This window comes from Mustela lutreola, chromosome 11 (genome assembly GCF_030435805.1).
Source record: "Mustela lutreola isolate mMusLut2 chromosome 11, mMusLut2.pri, whole genome shotgun sequence".
Taxonomy (NCBI): domain Eukaryota; kingdom Metazoa; phylum Chordata; class Mammalia; order Carnivora; family Mustelidae; genus Mustela; species Mustela lutreola.
Genome location: NC_081300.1, coordinates 21,152,739 through 21,173,511, shown reverse-complemented (window position 1 = coordinate 21,173,511; position 20,773 = coordinate 21,152,739). Strand labels below are relative to the sequence as shown.

Sequence of the window (20,773 nt, the reverse complement as noted above, 5' to 3'; positions counted from 1 at the left end):
AGTAAAACTGGTATAATTTTCTTTGCCTGTAACACTATATTGTCAACCATCTAATTTATGCAGTCTTTAAAGTTTTTATTTGTTTGTTTGTTTGTTTGTAATCTCTACACCCAATGTGGGGCTCAGACTCAATGACCCTGAGGTCAAGAGTCACATCCTCTTCCAACTAAGCCAGCCAGTTGCCCCTAAGAATATTAAGGAGGGAGAAACAAGTGTTCTTGTATTCAGTCAAGACTGCATAATTTGAATACAAGAACACCTGTTTCTCCTTTTTCCTCTTCTTCTTCTTTTTTTTTTTTTTTTTTTTTTTTAAGATTTTATTTTTGAGTAATCTCAGTGCCCAGTGTGGAGCTTAAACTCACAACCCTGAGATCAAGAGTCCTTAGAGTCCCACCATTTTTTTTAAAGAGTTTTATTTTATTTTATTTAAGATTTTATTTATTTAGTTAGTTACTTGACAGAGAGTGAGCATAAGTAGTCAGAGTAGCAAGTAGAGGAAGAGGGAGAAGCAGGCTCTCCACTGAGCAGGGAGCCCAGTGTGGGGCTCCATCCCAGGACCCTGGGATCATGACCTGAGCTGAAGACAGACACTTACCCAACTGAGCCATCCAGGTGCCCCAACAATCCCACCATTTAACCTTGATATTTTGTATGCATGTGCCCCTCCCCTCCATGATAGGACTTCCTAGCTTAGAGATAGGAAACTCCTCTTGCCAGAGTTCTATCAGTTTGCTGTCTTGATTACATTTTCTTTGAAGAAATCTTTTATCAAGTCTTTGCCTGTTTACCAGGTCTGGTTGCTAGGTGGCCATATCCTATCCTCAGCCAACCCTATGTATCCCCTGCCTCTGTCTTTGATTAGGGTAAGTCCAGAGGCTTCTCAATGACCCAGAGGATCTCTAGCCCTTTCTGAATATAGAAAATGAGACTTAATATCAAACACCCTCTGAAGGCACATTTCATTCCTGCATATCTTTAATAGAATGTCTTGATCTTTGGTGACTTGAATCTCTACTCTCTTCAGAATTATCATTTTCTTTCTGGCTCCGCTGCCCTTTGCTGACCTTATGGAGCCTTCCAGAGAACTGTCTCAAAATTATCTCACAAACTAATTATGTCAAAATAGTTCCTGGTTAAAAATTCTCTTCCAAAAGTGAGATATACTATCTTCTGTCACTGCATTTTTTCCCACTTACTCAGTGGAATTTTCTTTAAAAGTAAATCATCAGAAATATCTTATTTCATCAACACTTTAGACCTTCAAAGCAGCTCTTTGCGTTTACAGTTTCACCTGGACCTGTTGATTTTGAATACGGAGGATGAAAGTCAAGTCACAGTGTTTTTATCATAAGAAACTGCCTTGCCCATATTTTAGTCCCACTGAACTGTGTTCTCTGGAGAAAAGGTTTTTTTCTGTGCACGGAGCTGTCCAAATGCCCCAAACGCGATCACAAACGACTGTGGGAAACCTCTTCAACTACAGTAATCTGACTGAAAATTACAAGGTTTGCTACCAAAGAGGAAAAATTACAATTCTGCATTCAGGTAGCTTGTTCCAGCAAAGTCATCTCTCATATAACTTCTGAGCTGGATGTGCTTCTTTTTTGCTATGGAAGACAATGATTGTGGCTATTATTTGTATCATTTTATTAGCAATGCCTTGAACACCTGGTAGCTCTGATTTGTTTGACAGTTGACATGGCATGTTTAAATCGCAGAAAAAATTGGCATATTGGTTGGTAGATAATAATGCAGCTGTAGCTGGGTTTCAGATATTGAATTTCGCTGGCATTGCTACTTATGAAAGGAGAAATAACTCTTTTTTTCTTGCTTCATCACTTATGATTACAGGGCCCTGCCAGTTCGGGCAATAGAGTCAATGCTGTCTATATATTTTACTATTCTTCCTGCGAAAGGGATCCCTGTGTTGCTGGATCTAGTTCCACTGTTTAAAGAAGATGTGCTATTATGTCCCAGAAATGTATGAAGGAAGAGGAAGGAGAATGTTCATAACTTTTAGAAGAGATTGGCCAGATCCCGACATGTTTCTCTAAATGGAGACGCTGCAGCTGGCTTAGGGAAAGCAAGCTTTGTTCTGGAGTAATGAATGGCTTTTCTTGTCTCCATTGCAGCGGTGAGTGAAGGACCAGCCAGCCAACAGCCACCGCTGCTGCCCCCAGCACAGCCTGAGCACCCCAGCACTGAGGAGGCACCAAGCAGAACCATCCCCACGGCCTGTGTTCGACCAACCCACCCACTCCGCAGCTTTGCTAATCCTTTGCTACCTCCACCAATGAGTGCAATAGAACCGAAAGTCCCTTACACGCCACTCTTGTCTCAGCCAGGTAAATGCCTGTTTGTTCACATTTGAAATAGTTGTTTTCCTCTGTGCCTCTCCTTAAGTGTATGAGGGTTCTGGAAAAGACGGGATGCAAAAATCTGTTCACCACTGAGGTTCGTAGGGCAGCTTGTAAGTGTCTGCTTTGGCAAGCAACTGGCTGGTTATAGGTGCCTTTCATTCCTTCGGAAAGCCATTCGTGGATCCTGAACACTGCTGGAAACATTCCTGGTTCTTTAGTCGGCCACGTGGATCTTAGAATTTAAGGCTAGGCACCAAGACTAGACGAAGAGGTATAAAAGCCTGAAAAAAACACTCTTCAGAGCTATGCATGTAAACCCATAATTCCGCTTAGTAGCCTTTCAATTATCCTCTTCCAGAGGTTCTTATTTCCAAGTTCCAGGGCCAGAAAGGAGAAAAATGCAACTTCTTAATTTTAGAAATGATAAAACAAAAACTTGGTTAGGAAGTAACATCTCTATGGTAACTGTGATAGCCTGACTTAGGAGAAATACACATTCCGTCATTCAGATGATCATAATAGAGTTCTCGTTTATATTAGGTCTTCCTCCACAGTTTCTGGGTACTCTGGAGCTCACAGCTGTCAAGTCCTTAGAATTTCCTTGGTGATAAGTGGATAAAGGAATCCTTAGTTATGTTAATGAATGTGACTTTTCCTGGGTTTTTGTTTGTTTGTTTTCTTGCTTGCTTATGAACATGAACTTTGGTCAACCCCCTCAAAGGTGAGGGCTGGTTGCTAGGAAGACCAACCATGACTAGAGAGTTGGAGCTTTCAGTCTCACTCCCAACCTCCAGGGAGGGGAGAAGGGGAGGTGGAATCTGCCAAGGACCAATGACTTAGTCAAGCATGGCTATGCAACAAAGTTCCATAAAAATCTCAGAGGACAGGGTTTGGAAAGCCTCCAGGTCAGTTTACATGTGGAGATTTGGGGAGAAGGATGGGACTAGAGAAGGGATGGAAACTCTATACTCTTTCTCTGGACCTCGCTCTATGTGTCTCTTCATCTGGCTGTTGATTCATATCCTTTATCATACCCTTTAATAAATCGGTAAACATGTTTTCCTGAGTTCTGTGAGCTGCTCTAGCAAATGCATTGAACCCAAGGTGTGTGGGGCAGGGGGAGGGGGTTGGTCCTTGGAACCACCAGTTTGTAGCTAGTAGGTCAGAAGCAGAGGTAGCAGCCTGGAGCATGTGAGTAGCATCTGAAGTCAGGGGTGGGAGGCAGTTTAGTATGGCCGAATCCTTAACCTGTGGAATCTGTTACTATTTCCAGGTCGATCATCTCAGAATTGAGTTGAATTCTGAGACACCCTGCTGGTGTCTGAGAATTGGTTGCTATTGGTGGGGAAACCCCCTCCCTGCGACATTGGAATTAGGAACACTAGCCTTAAAGAATGCCTTTCTAAGAAGATCAGTTGGCAGAGATGAGAACCAGAGTGCCTTCTTCCCAATGCAGTGTTCATTTGATTGCCTCAACTGGTATCCAGTGGCACTAATCCAGAGTTCCTCTTTGTTTCTGTCAGGGATTAGGGGGCAGAGGGAGAGCAGAGAGGGGGAAAAGAAGAGGAAGGAGAAGGAAGAGAAAACGAAGAAGAAAGAGGAAAAGCCAAGGATAGGATAAAAGATAGAACAATAGATAGATAAGGAGATACATAAAGAATGACCTAGTGCTTAAAATTATTTGAAGGATTAGAATAATTCTTAACAACGCCAATATATCAAGCACAAGATAGCAAAGTTCAGGGGTCCCAAGTAAGTAGAGGTGCATAGACACAGCTGGATTGGCAATTCAGCAAATATATGTAAGTTTCTGTTATTCAGATCCATACCCACAGCAGCTGTAGTCACCGAAATAATTTATAAGACTCATAACGACTGCAACAGCTAGAAAAGCCACAATTGCAATTATGAATATTATCTAATTTAAAGAACGTTCCTTGTTCCCGGTACCATATTAAGTGATTTGTGTTAATGCTCTGTGGTGTTCTGCCTTTGCTGTGGTGTGTGGTGTGGAAGCTCAGCTACCAGCTAACGCGGGGAGGTGGGATGGAGCATAACGATGTGGGATTCCCGTCCTTGGGATGTATGAAGACTGTCCTCTCTGACACATAATCTCGATGGCTGCCATGACTTCGTTTCACAGGAAATAGCTCTCCTAACCCAAAGGAAGCCCACACTAGGATTTAAAAGAGATCTATATTGCCCAAACCCCACTCCCCACATCTATACACTTCACTCACATTATGGGCAGAGTCTGCTACTTTATAGTGCCCTGAAACTATGAGGTCTTTGCTAATCGAGACAAGGACAGTAGGAAGCAAGAAGATTCATTTAATGAAATTCCTGTGTGCCGATCTCACTGCCTGGTGATTTCTGGTTGCACTGTTTCCCACTGCAGTACCAACCAAAAGAACAGACCTCAGAAGTAACTGGTATTCAACCTTTTGTTGAACTTGAGTTCTATGCCTGGCATGTTTCAGCAGACTTGTAACACTACATTTGATCCTCAGAGCAACTTTGCTACTTTCTTAACCCTAGTTCATGGCTACCAGAATGGTGACTCAGTTAATTTACGTAATATAGTTAAGTCTGCACAACTACTGAGGGATGTATCTGTTTCTATTCTTTTTGGTTATAGCACAGGTTCTGAGGTTTGATGAACTCATTTGCACCTGTTATTTGTGTCTAACTTATTTAGTGACCAAAACAAAGATAATTTATTTAAAAACTTATTACCTCAAATCATTCAAAAACTGATAAAAATAAAAATGAGAAACATCTGAAGTAATTTTGAGTTAAGGAATACCTTTTCCTCACAAGGCTTCCTCACTCATATTTTAAATGAGGAAAGGTAAGAGGTTTAACTATTTTATGTGGAAGAACACCAGTTTCACAATACCAAAAAACTAGGTGCCAAAGCACTTTAATACTGTTAGCTACTCTCTTTAGTTGGGAGTAAAAATTAACTATGTTATCACATTGAGAAAAAAAAGAGGAAAATAAAATTGTGAAGTCACTTTTTTTTTTTAATTTAAAGGTTTTATTTATTTATTTGACAGAGATCACAAGTAGGCAGAGAGGCAGGCAGAGAGACAGGAGGAAGCAGGCTCCCCACTGAGCAGAGAGCCCGATGCGGGGCTCAATCCCAGGACCCTGGGATCATGACCTGAGCCGAAGGCAGAGGCTTTAACCCACTGAGCCACCCAGGCACCCCTGTGAAGTACTTTTAAAAGAAATTTTACCATGGCAGAAATATTTACCTTGGAACACACGCTTCGAAATCAACCCATGCTCCAGAGAACTGTGGTAACAAAGAACCCTCATTTTAGAAAGAGCATCTGACAATAGACAGAACAAAGCCCTGGCATTGTTATTTACTACTTATTGTTTTCTTCCAGTTACAGTAATAGGAAAGCGACCTTAAACAAAGTCTGACACAATGTAGCATAACTAAGCTCATTATGTCTTTAAAAGATGGGAAATAGAGTCCTTTCTGCTGTCTCTACACCTGTTCTCTCAAAAAATAAGCATATTTGAAGAGCCATTCTTTGATCTAATGCCATGTGGGCAAGATCTCATTTTCTTTGATCTCCACTGTACACTTAAGAGCCTTCTTTTTATTAACTATCTATCTAGTTTTAACTATCATTCTTGTTTTTATTTAAACTGTTTCTTAAAAACTCTCTCTTTTTTTATGCTTTCCAGTATCTCTGGGTTTGGGGGGATTATACGTTTTTTATGGTTCTCCTTTAAATGCCATCTTCCCCCCTCTCACCTTGAGGCATATCCTGCGATCACTTTGGAATTATTAAATGCTTTTCCTTTTCATGTTTCTCCTTCATTGTCTCCCTGTGATTCCTGTTCATTTCATAATGTCTTACCTCATGATTTTCAAATAAGTTCTCCCTGCATTGCTTCTGACACATGGTAAATAGTATGCTTTTAAGAAAGGGCTGATGTTTACTTATTCTAATAGAAAAAGAAAATTAGCAGACTGACAAATGTATTAGCTGTGACATTAACTACATGCTTCTTAGCCTAAAAGATGAAATACTTAGAGCTTTCAACAAATTTTAATTCTAAGAAAATCATTACTTTAGTCAAACTGATTGATGAAGTAAAGTCATTCTCTTGTCGGCTTGAAAAAAAAAATACCTCAAATAATTTTACTTCGGATTTCACAATAAAGGACTGAGTAATTTCTAATGAATTTATCTTTACTTACTGCAAGTAATTACTTTAGAATATGGTAATGTGAGGCATTGCTATAATTTTTAAAGATCACCGCAAATGAGAAGCTCCTTCTGCTTTGAAACCGCTTGAATTAGGATCAACCAAGAAGCTCTTTCCCTACTCATATTCCTGTGTGTGGATTTTTTAAGGGCAGCATCATTGATCTGTGCCTCAGTTGGACTTCCAGTAATGCATGTGGAGCTGCGTTCTCAGGGTGTAGGGCAGCGCACAGTATGCAGTAACTGTCTCCACGGAGTTGGGGAGACTTTTGCGGTATTTTCATAATCGTGTAATTAGAAAGTCAGCCGGTTGTTATAATGACTGAAATTCTGTCCACCTGAAAACACAAATTCGTTACTTCATTGTTTTTTCTTTTTCTTTTCTTTTTTTTTTTTTTCTTTCCCCCTTTCCACCTGCCGACTTAAAATTTAGTTTCCTGGACTAGAGTACTTTATGGTGTTTCTTACAATTTCATCATCCCCTCGTGATAAAGTGGTTCCGTTTCGTAACGCTTCCCAGTGAATAACTGTGCAGTCTTGACGCATTTCAGGGAGGCTCCAATCACCGCACTTTGCAAATCACAGATGCGGACGTCTAAGTGATTTGGCTTCGTCCCCTTTCAGGTTAAATAGAAAATGTTTGATGGAGTGTTGCGCTTCTGGCATTATAGATCTGACATAAATTCTACAAAGGGCCAAGATAGGGTGGTGTTTTTTTTTTTTTCTTCACTAGTGAAAATTCCTTTTAGCTGTGAAATGATCAGCTGCACTTTAAATGAACCTGGATTACCAGACCATTTGTCTTCTGAGGCTGTAATTCTAAAGAGAAAGAAAATGTGACCTCTTAAATAGTGACTTTAATACTAACTAGTGACTGTTTTACAACATCGGCCCATGGAGTTCTTGCATCTTTGTAAAGGGGCTCACGGGCTTTACTGCCCTCCATTTACACACTGCGTTTTCGCATGTTTTCTTGTATAAAAGCAAAAACCTAGAACATTCCAATCTTTCCAATCTTCGGGGAATCAATATGTCAGTGGACATGACAAGACCAAAACTCATCTCATTGTACTACGAAATTGAGTTTGATTTTCCTTCTGCAAAATGTGGTATGTGCTTCAATTTGTCTGAGGAAGCACAGGGGTGGGTGGAGGTGGCTGACAGTGGGCAGGAAAGGCATTTGATTTATATTTTATGGCTGGTTGGGAAATCATGTGTTCCTGCTATAACCTGATCTTTTTGACAGGCCTCATTTCAGTAAATATGCTATCACACAAAACTGCCAATAAATTACTATAACACATTAATACAATTGCTGCATTCCCTGAGCCACTTGTAGGCCACCGTAGAGGGTGTTCATCAAGGAGACCAAAGGAGTGTTTTGTTCTGCTGAAATCAGTCACAGACAGAGGTCATGGGAGAGCAGACATCCTTCCACAGGTGAACCAAGATGGTCCCTTTTCAGGTCAGTCAGGTCAAATAAATCATTGGCACAGCCAAGTAGGAGATATACGTTGATTTGACATTATTGGGACCAATACCATTAATCAAGTCTGGTGGGGAAAATGACACTATCTCCTGTTACATTTCATCTCATATGTAAGATCATCTCTGTTTTCATTTATTTGTTTCTGTAGGCAGTTCCTTGAAGTTCTCCTGTCCTCATTCTTAACAGAATTTTTTTGATAGGTGAAATCTAATTTCATTTGGTCTAGACACCCTTAATTATCCCTTAGGAAAAATAAGTCAAAATTACCTCATATATCACCAATGTTTGTGACTCTGGAGCCTACTTGGTATTTTAATAAAATATTATTTTCTCTAGTATGAGGTTCCAGTATTTAAAGAGGAAAGAGCTCTTCTAATTGCCTCAAAGGGAGGGAAATGATTGCTAGAGGAAACATTAGAAGTAAGTCATGTGACTGGTGTGTCATTTATAAATGACAAAACCAAAGTCTAAAAGACTAAGCAGCTTCCCCAAGGTCAACAATTGAACTAATGGCCAAGTATAAGAATTCAGAGAAATAGAATATTGAAGAGAAACAAAGGATATTATTTAACTTCTTTGTGATGTGAATAGCTATTCTTAGTTCAACTTCCCCACCCCCACCTCAGAGCCTCTAGGATATTCCTAGTTATTAAATATCCATTAGAAAGAATTGTTGCATAGAAGGTAGTTTGAGTTATTTAGCTTAGCATTTGAGTAAATGTTGTATTCCTTCAGGTAGGCTAGATGGAAGAAAGAAGTTCTAGCAAAAGTCGTGACTACCCAGGGACTCCGGACTAGCTCCCATCTGCTTAAACTCACTTGTCCGGCCTGCCCATGTCCCTCTTCAGGACAGTAAGGAGACAGGGAGCTGACATTTGTTGCTTCCAGTACCACACACCACAGGTAGCCAAGGCTTTGGAGTCCAGCAACAAAAATAAAGAAGAATAGAACGAAGCATAAAGTGAAGATAAAAATCAAGGCACATGAGAATATTCTTCAGGTTGTGAGTTAGAAAATGTCAGGGTCAGCGAGCAGGAACAACAAACAGCTAGTGTTTCTTTAGAATTGCAAAAACCTGTTGGGAGGAGGGAGGACAGTTGGGTCAAAATCTAAGTCCTTTCAACCAAACTTTTGCTCAATTAAAAAGAATAAGAGAAAATATTGCACCAGAAATAGTTATATCAATATATAAAATTGAGGTTACTTGTCAACTTAATGCAGTTAACCTCTGGGGTTAAAGTATTGAGTTACCACCTACATAATCATAAGAGAAAATGAAAAATATCTATTTTTGGAACTTCGTTACCAAGTAGACTACATACATTTGAAACATACGATTTAAGAATGTCCTTCGATTTTACTGGGGAGTGGGTGGCCCGGTGAGTGCCAGAGAATGACAAGGAAAAGGAAAAGGTTGAGCAATAAGTTGTTTTCAAAGCAGCAAACATTCCTTTCACATTTCCTAAGAATGTCATAGGTCACATGGTTAACTTTGCTGTGTAAATTTTGTTTCTTATGAAACATCTTGAGGATCAAAGTGTCTTTTTCTAAAATAAGTTTACGTAAAATTAATAAGGTTAAGGCTTTAGATTTTGCCGCCTATAAAAGTTTATAAAGGACCTTTCCAAATGAGTTTATGCCTAACAGAGAAGTAACTATAATCATCATTACTGACACAGAGGGAGACACTCACAGAGGTTGAATAACTTGTAACTTCTCTAGGATCATGTGTCATTGTCCTTAGGACCTTTATGTAAGCCACAGTGAGCACTCAATAAATATCTGTGAAGCTGATCAGAATAGAATAATGAAGGTAAAAGCCAGAAATTGAATTCAGGTCTTCAATTTCAAGTCAAATGGTGATTACAGGTGAAGCAAAGCAACTTGAGAGTTGGCAAGAGGATTAGAAAAGCTGAAAAATTTATGACGTCACAACCAACGGAGCCTAAGGTATTATGTTCTCAACTATGTATGACCTCTTATTCCAAAGCTGAATTAAATTGCATTGAGTGGGAAAAACAAAACAAAACAAAAACAAAAACAAAAACAAACAAAACAAAATGATAATGAAGCCACCACCCCTGGAAAATCTATTCACTAATTTAACATCGATACTACAATGGAGAATGACATCCACCTTCTTCATAGGAAGACAGAGTGTGGCTCAGTGGAAATAGAGTCCTGAGTCTTTCCATTATGCCAATTTTGGTATGAATTTTCCTCCCCCGAGTCCTACTTATTCTCATCTGTGAAATTTGATAGTCTTTCATCTCTAAAGAGAATGAAACTTATGAAATTCTAGCAGTTTTATTTACTGCAGAAACAAGGGTGGATATTCTATCTATATTTTTTCTTTGCTTTGTCAAAAAGTATGAGTAAGAGAAGGGGATTCACTCAAGTAGATACTGAACTCATAGTGTGCACTGTCAGTACTGACAGAAGTTGACAGAATTCCTTATAGTTCACCAATTAGCATCCGGTTTCTGTTCCTTCGGGAGCCAGGGGAAATTTTGGAACAAATAAAGTGTTCACATAAAACTCTGGGTTAATGGAGTATTGAAAATGTGTTGTGAAAAATCTAGCACACTGAAAACAAAAAAATCCCTGTGATATTAAAATAAAGTAAGAAAACCATTGCTAAAACCATTTAGAGCTCTCCCCTTCGGAATGTTTATAATGCTTATCTCACTGGCTGGGACTTAATGGAGGATTCAAGTGCCCTGTTAAACGTCCTGTGTATTTCATAGCTAGGGTTGATGTTCTTATTACTAGCATCTTTTTACCAGAAAGAAAGTCAAGACTCTCAGGAAAGAATGCCTTATCTTTCGTTGTAAAGGGATTTTATTTAGCAAGCTGCTGCTACTTCCTTTCCTTCTTCCCCCTTCTTTTCCTCCTCCTCCCCCCCACCCCTTTCCACCTTCCGCTCCTTCTTCTTTTCCTCCTGCTTCTTCTCCTTCTTCTGCTTCTCCTCCTGCTTCTCCTCCCCCTCCTTCTTTTTCTTTTCTCTCTCCTTCTTCTTCTTCTTTTAGTGAAAAACAAGAAGTCAGCCCTACTGACTTCAAACCAAGAGACATATTATGACCTAATTGCAGAGAGAGGCTTATAGGAATTAAGAATAATGATATTCGCAATGATACCCTTTTCATATCTACTCCCAAGTACCCTTCTTCAACGTACTTCTTCCCATTTCCCATCCTTTTACCCAGTTGTTGGGTCTGGGGTCACCTGAGCCACCGAAAGAGCACATTTCCAATTATAATAATGCGTTGACCTAGTCTACCTTTCAAGGTTGAGATAGCTAGTTTAAAACTTGTGTTTCAGTCGGTGTTGCATGTAAAATTATAGTTATTGGTTTGTTCTCTTTTCAGCTACTCTTTGGAGTGGTGCCTCAGTTAGTTCTTTGAAATAGGTGGCTTTGTGCACAGGATCTGAGCTGATGCCTACCCCAGGGCAGGACTAAAGACAGCACAGTGGGGCCATGTGATGAGAAGTATATCCCAATCCCCTGTTCTCTTCTCTGGCAGGAGCCACATAGGACTGAAAGAGCATTTACAGGAAAAAAAATAAATAAATAAAACTCTAGGACCCAGCTTCCTTGCTCATTGGCTAGGTTAGTGTGAAATAAGTCACTTCACCTCTTTATGCTTTCATGTCTCACCATAAATGGTGGAAATAAAATCTAGTGTGGAAAGGGTTTGTTCATGTAAAATGAATTATACTAGTTAAAAATGTGAGCCCTGCATCCAGGAGCTTACAATTTGATATAAGCGGGAGACCACACTGAGGTATACATGGGTCCTGGTGAAGTCCTTATATTCAGAAGCTGTAGGATTAGGTGAAAAGGGGGTTAAAATAAATTCTAAGGGTTTAGTGGCTGGTGAAACAAGATCTAACTCCCTGTGCACCCACCAGAAAGAGGGCAACCCTTGTACCCTTGCACAAAGAGTGGTGAGCAGGTGAGAGCAGAGGGTCTGTCTGCTCAGCGCTGTCCGAATATGGTTTCCTGAGTAGAGAGAGAAGTGTGCCCTCTTCCACTTGAACAGGTCTTGCTCTCAAATTATAAATATATCCAACAAGCAGGAAGCTCCCACCAGACCCTTTAAATGACCAAACGGCATTAAATTATATTCCCTCTCTAATCTCTTAATCTGTTTTTACCAATTGGTATGAGAGCCCATTCTTCAAACCCAGTAAGGATTTATGTCCCAATGGTGTTTAGATTTGGTGGTCACGTGCCTGACTTTTCTCTCTTAGAAACAGTGCATTTCCTAAATTGCTTCTCAGAACGAACCAGTTTAACATGACTAAAGCCCATGGAATTTCCCAGAACCCAGCTCTAATATCTGACTTAGCTCTTCCCTGCATTAACTCTCTGCAAAGAGAATAGCAGGGCAAGGAAGAATGCAAAGTAGGGAGCAAGAATTGAGCTGTTGAAAGTGGGAAAAAGAAGTTATCAAATATATGTAAAACATTACCGTTATCTTTGTCTTCTCATATATATATATATGAGAAGTATATATATATATATACTTTTTAAGATTTTATTTATTTGCCAGAGAGAGAGAAAAAGTACACACAAGCAGGCAGAGAGGGAGGCAGAGGCAGCGAGAGAAGCAGGCTCCCCATCTAGCAAGGAGCCCGATGCAGGACTTGATCCCACAACCCTGGGATCATGACCCGAGCCGAGGCAACGGCCCAACCAACTGAGCCACCCAGACACCCCTCATATATTTTATTTTATTAGGAATATTATATATAGTATGATTCATTTCCAAATGTGATTTGACATGTAAGTTTTTCATTTTAAACTCTTCATGAACATGACTCGCTAAAGCCACACTCCTTATTACGTGCCAGGGAATAACCTACAGATCTTATTAAAATGCAAATTCTGACTCAGTGGCTCTGAAGGAGTGCCTGAGATTCTGCACTCTGTAGATCACACTTCAAGGAGTGAGGTTCTAGAACATACCACGCGTCCTTCACCTATAGTATATGGAAGAACTCGAGGGTTTTGTAACTCACTTGAAATTAAATTCACCTGTGTGTGTGTGCGTGTGTGTGCTTGTGAGGGAGCACATGCACATTTTTCCCAGCGAGTGCATTTACAGCTTTTGTTAGAGTCCCAAACTGTTCATTATCTATAACAAGTTAAGGACCACTTAACCGGCCACTTTGTCATAATCCTGCATTTAGGCTCAGTGGTGCAATGTAAACAACAGAGCATTTTCTGCTTTGCTTCATTTTGTTTTGTTTTTTAGACCAATCCAAAGGCCTTTAGTAAAAAGTAACTTTCTGGAAATCTAAGGCCAAGAGCTGAACACGTTGCCCCTGCTCAAATGAAATTCTGCAAAATTAGGTCATTCATTTTCTTGTGCAAATACCTGGGGCCTTAGTGTATATTTGTCAATGCCTAATGAAGGAACTGAATTAATATTTTATTGTCTTAAAAGGGATCCCCCTTTGGAAACGGTCTCTTTTTTGTTGTTTTTTTTAAGTGAGACTAATAGATAAGATTCATAACCACCTGTGATAAGTTTTCCCCAGAAAGGGAGGTTCTGTGGGAACCCGAGATGGGTTGTCATTTAAGGAGGTCATCAGAACCTGTTCCTGGCATCTCGTGCTCTGGTGTGCAATGGCAAGTGCTTCATCACAGCCTGGATGATTGCACCCACGTTTCCTCAAACAGTGACTCACGGCACAATGACAATTTTAGATTCATCTGGTGTCATACCAGGGTGACGAGCATAGGAAATCAATAAAAAATATTTAAACAATATTTTTGGTGGTGACCATGTAAGTGAACCGATATGCAGGGGAAATATAAATCACAGAGAATGGGAGGTAATAAAAGAAATGTTTATTTGAGTAGTGAAAAAGTTAGGTTGTATTATATAATATCCTGAAAAATATCATCATAAATCATTTATCGGACAATAAATCATTCTAAGGAGTAAATATATGTTTGAGGAGGCTTGGCAATAGTAGAGAGCAGGTGCAAGAGAGGGGAGTTTTTACAGAAAAAGAACCTCCTTCTCCAATAAATGTTGGAACAAGTCTTCCTCCCTCCCTCTGTGCCCCCTCTTTTTCTCTCTCTCTCCCCACAGATGTCTTTCTTTTTCTTTCTTTTGCATTACAAGGTTGTTTGGTTACCTCCCTCTCTCATATCACGCTTCTTAAGTGGTAACAGGACCTATACAAGGACCTACCAGTACCCGAGTATTTGAATTTAAGAAATTACAGATCAGAGAGAGGAACAATGATAAGAGTATTGAAAAGTACCATGACAAAAATGCTTTAAGACTTTTTCCCTCAATTTCTTGATGTTTTTGATGTCTGAGAATTTTCTGCACATATTTACCTTTCTCCTGGTACTCCTGGGTTAGACAGATGGTACAGGATCCAGTTTCTGAAACCTGTGCCAGTCGGGGACCATCTGTCGCTCAGGCTCCGTCGCCCTCTCCTCCTTCAGCTCCAGTGCGCTCCCTGTCTTCCAGCTGCCACACAGTCAGTCCCTTCTTAGTTAGTTCCTGCATATATTCTTAAATTTTATCTCTTTATTCTACACGCAGTATAATTCTAATGAAATACTGCTCATATGGCTTATCTTCCCAAGCCAACATTTAATATGATAATAGACACCAATTTTCAATAGTCTTTCATATCACAATAAAACCTAGTATGTGCTGGATCCCAGTAGATACTCCAGGAAAAAATGAACTGATAATAAGCATGGTGATTTGCTTGCAAACTCTGTTATCGACAGTTGCCATTAGCAAACACTTAACATGTGAATTTGCTATCTTATATTAATGTTCATAGAAACACAGGAAAGTATTGACTCATGAGGAATCTTGGGATCAGAGAAGATAAAATAATTAATTCAATGTTACATTATATTGAAATGTCAGGGCCAAGAATTGAACCTCGGACTCTCTGAAATCAAAGCCTACTTTTCTGAGCAACTATATAATAATAATACATGTACATAAAGGGACAATGATTATGCAATTAGTAATGTCACAAATACTAAACACTCCACATATATTTTAGTATCTCCCTTAACATGTAAATATATATCTATAGAGAGATTATTTTTTCCAGAGGTATTCTAAGACTAATCCATGACAAAAAAACTCCAGATACATTCACAAGAGGAAAAGGAAAAAAAAATAGACTTTGTTTATTTCTGTTTTCTCCATGTATTATTTACATTTGCCTTAGCTTTTATTTTTTCTTTTTTTTTCATTTTCCTTTGCAAATATGTATTGATTACATATTTTTCATACTTGAATTGGCCCAACACATCCAACCAGAAAAAGTTTCATTTCTCTTTGGAAGACTAAAATAAATATCTATATAAATGTCAAAAACCCAGAGATACCATGGGCTTATTTATTAGCCCAATACAAAATATCCAATAGCCTATTTTTCACAACTAGCTTCCAATCGTCTTATAGATATGAAATATTCAGAAACTTCATGCTGCAAGAACATGTCAAATATTGAAAAGTTATGGAACATTGCATAACAACATATCTTCCTTATAAATAATTTCCCATATATGGACTTGAAGAGATCTTTCTGACCCAGCATGACAAGGATGAGTCAGAATTTTTCATTGACATTTTGTTCCACTGCAAATAAAGAATAAAATATCAATCAACAATATCTTTGGGGGGAATAGACTATTCTCAGGAAATTGCATTTCTGGTTAGCTCAGGGTAAAATATAAATAATTTTATAATAAAAATGTTTATCAGTTGGCAATCCTATGATAGCTATAAATAAGGACTATGAAGAATGCCATTCTACACATGTCTTGTCTATAAATCCCACACCATCTCCGCAGAGTAGACCATGTCATTTTATATGCAATGGACCCAGAGTAGAGGAGAATTGAATAGCATCTTCAAGATCACCGTTACTAAAGTGCGGAGACAGCGTGTACGGCTAGTTCTGCATGATGGCAATATTCATTCCTTGATTGCTGGAGAATCACAAAAGCATACCAGGAAGGACCAGAGTGAAGAAAATGCCAGGGATGAGAAAGTACAACATGTTTTCAGAGTCTACAGGTAACATTCTTTTGTTAGAGAGAGTGATTCCTAGAGTAATCACAAGATAATAAGCTAGGGGAAGGTAGGTTAGTGACTTAGGAGAATCAAATCGCAAACTGAGATGAAAATGGAAAGTGTGTAATGTAGATTGATGCAAGTGAGAACTGATGGAGGAGAAAGCGGCAGGACTTGTCTTCCAAAACAAGAAACAGGCAATTGAGTGAATGATTGGCTATGAAGAATGAGGGGGAAAGTGAGGTACAAGGTGACTCAGCTGTTTGAACCCTGTTCCTGAGGCACACAGTTATAGGCAAACAGAAGGAGGGGAGTGAGCTGAGGAGGTACTTTGTGAGAGGAAAGCGAGCACCAGAGAGAGTGGAGTTTGTTGAGCCTGAAGGGGCAGGGGACCACACAATGGAGCTAGACAGTGGGTGTGGGGAAGTGGGAGGAATTCAAGAGGGAATCAAAACTGAGAAAGGAGAACCCTCCTACACTGTTGGTGGGAATGCAAGCTGGTGCAACCACTCTGGAAAACAGCATGGAGGTTCCTCAAAATGTTGAAAATAGAACTGCCCTATGACCCAGCAATTGCACTACTGGGTATTTACCCTAAAGATACAAACGTAGTGATCCAAAGGGGCACGTGCACCCGAATGTTTATAGCAGCAATGTCCACAATAGCCAAACTATGGAAAGAACCTAGATGTCCATCAACAGATGAATGGATCAAGAAGATGTGGTATATATACACAATGGAATACTATGCAGCCATCAAAAGAAATGAAATCTTGCCATTTGCGACAACATGGATGGAACTAGAGCATATCATGCTTAGCAAAATAAGTCAAGTGGAGAAAGACAACTATCATATGATCTCCCTGATATGAGGAAGTGGTGATGCAACATGGGGGCTTAAGTGGGTAGGAGAAGAATCAATGAAACAAGATGGGATTGGGAGGGAGACAAACCATAAGTGACTCTTAATCTCACAAAACAAACTGAGGGTTGCTGGGGGGAGGGGGGTTGGGAGAAGGGGGGTGGGGTTATGGACATTGGGGAGGGTGTGTGCTTTGGTGAGTGCTGTGAAGTGTGTAAACCAGGCGATTCACATACCTGTACCCCTGGGGATAAAAATATATGTTTATAAAAAATAAAAAATTAAAAAAACAATAAACTGAAGAGTAGATTAGAGAATCATTTTCAGAGAGGTGAGAGCTTTATTTAGCATGGGGTAGATAGATGACAACTCCCAGAGAAAGAATTTGAAGGAAAAGAAAGAAATTTGAAAAATGAAATATGAGGTAAGTCTACATTTTATGAGGGAGTAAATAAAGATGTACTAGAGTTAGAACAATGGTAACATTTTTCAGAATCCAAGAAGGTAGAGCATTTCAAGGAAAAGGCAGTTTTAAACAAAATAAGTCCTTGATTCAAAGTTGCCATTGTTTTTATTTTCTTCCAGTATTTTACTATAAAAATATTAAATGCTCAGAAAAATTATACAGTCAACTTCCCTGTACCCACCACCTAGATTCTGTATTTTTGCCTCATGTTTATCCAACCATCCACCTTAATTTTTGATGCATTTCAAAGGAATTACAGACATCAGTTCACTATATCCCTAAATACCTCAGCAAGTATATAAAGATGCCATTGCCTTTGGAGCATTCCATTGATTTAGCTGTATAATTTTAAGAGAAAAAATAAAAACTATAATAATATTGCTGTGACTCCTAGAACTGAGAAAACATAATGCTAACAAGTCCTATAGAGAAATTTATAAGGCAGATACCCATTAGGTTGAAAAACTATGATGGTATTTATGACCTTTATGTCTGACATTTATATAGATTGGTGAGGTCAAAACCAGGTGTCTGAAGAGAGACATGGTGAATAAATAAATAGGTAATGTGCAAGTGTAGACAACCCCTAAAAGTATGGCAGCAAAATACAGAGAAGAAGTTGGCTTCTTAATGGAGAAAATGAAAATGCTTATCTAAATTACTTTCCTCAATGGCATACATATTCTTTGGGATGGAAGTGGTGAAGGTGTTTAACTTACCGTTGAAAATATTTTTAAATGTATGATCATTGACATATATGATCACCTCTTTGAATAAGTAAATTACTGTGAGTTTTTGAAAAGTTCTTCTGCCATGAATACCATTCATGTTGTGCTTTGGTCAGTCCGAGAAGTATATTTGTAAAAGTTAGAAGAGATTGGGTTAGTATGATAGTGTACTAACCCCAGAATGTAATCTGAAAGGTGTGTTTCTGGCCATTGTGTCTTAATATCAGAGTGTGTGTGTAAAGGACAGAGGGAAAGAGATAGAGACAGAGACAAAGATTTGATGGCTTCTATTAAAAAACAAAATCATATTTTAAAAGTCAAGTATATTGGATATTAAGAAATCTGGGTCTGAATAATCAAGATTATACTAGAAAAACAGAATCCTCTTTGGCTTATTATCTTTATAAAAGGAAATATTTCCAATATTGGCAAAATAATTGATTTTTGGAAAGAATCATTATATTTATACACCACGTGAAATATACATGAATGCCAACTTTGTGTACTAGTGTGGATGAATTTGGGAATGATCATATTCTACACAGAATACATAATTACAGAAGTCGTGTGAGCTAATATCTGGATTTCTGCATTGTTTATGCATTTTACTGAGGTTTTCATGAAACGATAGGAAACTTTATGCTGTGTCACTTGTCTTTATGAATTCAGGATGTAGTTTCTCTAAAGTTTGATCATTAGAATATCAAAACTGGGATAATACAAGAGGGGTTTTTAAGCCTAGTTTTGGTGAAAAACAGAATTGACAGTTTTCCTCCTATAGGCACAAAACATCTAAGTAGATGAATTGATGGAAATAAAGAACTCAAACCTGTTGTTTCTTGTTGCAAATAGACTAGAAAAAGAAAAAAAAATCAATTTGGGAGGAGGACACAATTGTCCCTTTCATAACAAATTATCTGAAAATGATCTGGAATATCCATGAAATTAACTGAGAGCCCTCTTGACTTTGACATTATATGCAGAACTTAGGAAGTCACAGTGGACCTGTGAACTTGGGCTGTGGGAGCCTGCCTATAAACAACACAGGTGTTTAGTTTTGATTTTATAGTTTTTGTTTTGTTAATACATGGTCCAGTAACCTCAGAAAAGCAGCCAAAAAAGAGAGGAACCTAAAAGTGTTCTGGTGAATTAATTTCTCAAAATCGTAGCTGGTTTTCCTGAAAGCTTTCTTATCCAGAGGTATCTAAATCAGGAGGCAGCTCAAAGGAGCAGGATTATGAGAGCAGAATCTCTGTGGCCTCCTCTATTTGTTGTTGTCTTGTTTCCAGGAACAAATCCTACAAATATGATGTCAGCTCTACTCTGTATGAATTAGGCACTGACGTAGGTTCTAAAGACAAAAAGACACGTTAGTCAATCTTAAGGACAAAAAGACACATTAGACAATGTTTTTGTCCTTGAGGGCTTTTTGTCCAACCTTTTCTTAGTCACCATTTCCCAACATAAACGTTATAGAATGACTATCAAACTTAACTCCCTTTAAAGCCTTCTGTAAGGCTCTCCTTTATCCATTGTAAATGCAAAATAAACACCTGCCCGTTATATAGGATTCTTAGGGATTCAAAGCTATCTGGGGCAATACTGACCTCATGTCTCCAACCCAGTTGGTCACTTCATCAACACAACCTCAGTGTTTCCCTTATTTTTGAAGAGAGGTGGGAAGGTTGCAAAAAGAACATAAAGCTTCTATCCCCAGAAGTGACATTGAGGTATGTTCCTCACCTTTAAAATAAAATACACATAGAAGACTGAATGTTTTAAGATTGATGCCAAAGCTTACATACTTGAAATTCAGTCACCCATGAGGAATGCCTGAGGCTGTTGTATCTAGATAAATACCCACCCTTTTTGTTCCATATGTTGTTTACGTGAAAAGGTAGACAATGTTGCACATTTCCCATGTACATGTTTCTTATTTTTCCAGAGCCTCAAAAGCTTCTTGTGTGTGAGAAGTATGTACAACTATATACTTCTATTTTCCACCAGCCATCCGGAGCCTGTAAAGAACTGTTATTTAATAGTAAATACATGTGACAATGATATTATGGTTCACGCTGAAACTAGATGGAGAGAGGCCATTTTATTTGTCAGAATGGGTCAGGGACCAAGGAGAGATGTGAACCAAGCCTCTGCAAAACTATCCATTTTATCCATATTCTTAAGGGTGATGAAGTGGAAAATGAGTTAGGAAATAGGAAAAAGTAGGCAAGGATGGGGAAATTAATATTGAAATCAAAATCATGCTACCCGCTGGCCGCTGATTTAATCTGCGGGGCTCTGTTCACCCCGTTCCCGCTGCAGCCTGTTCCCGCATTTCTCACCAAGAATCATTTTACTTGGGAGAACCCTCTGCAGAGAGATGCTAGCAGGAGTTTGCACCTGGCAGTCATACATTATGTACCTAATGAGCAAATGAAATGTTTAATAACTGTACTGTGAAAATAAAGCTTAAAACAGTCAATTCCTGCTGAGGATGCTTATCTACACCTGATGCACGTGGCTGGGCCATCTCAGATCTTCAGCTTCATTTGTATTTTTAT

At 38.9% G+C, this 20,773-nt stretch overlaps 1 protein-coding gene across 1 annotated transcript in view; it reads left to right on the top strand.

Annotated features, from left to right (window-relative positions):
* DCC (DCC netrin 1 receptor) overlaps window positions 1–20,773 on the top strand; it is a 769,602-nt gene that overhangs the window by 732,813 nt on the left and 16,016 nt on the right. The window contains exon 26 of the mRNA XM_059139941.1: window positions 2,133–2,345. Within this exon, the coding sequence (XP_058995924.1) occupies window positions 2,133–2,345 (213 nt within the window). The remainder of the gene's footprint in view (window positions 1–2,132; window positions 2,346–20,773) is intronic.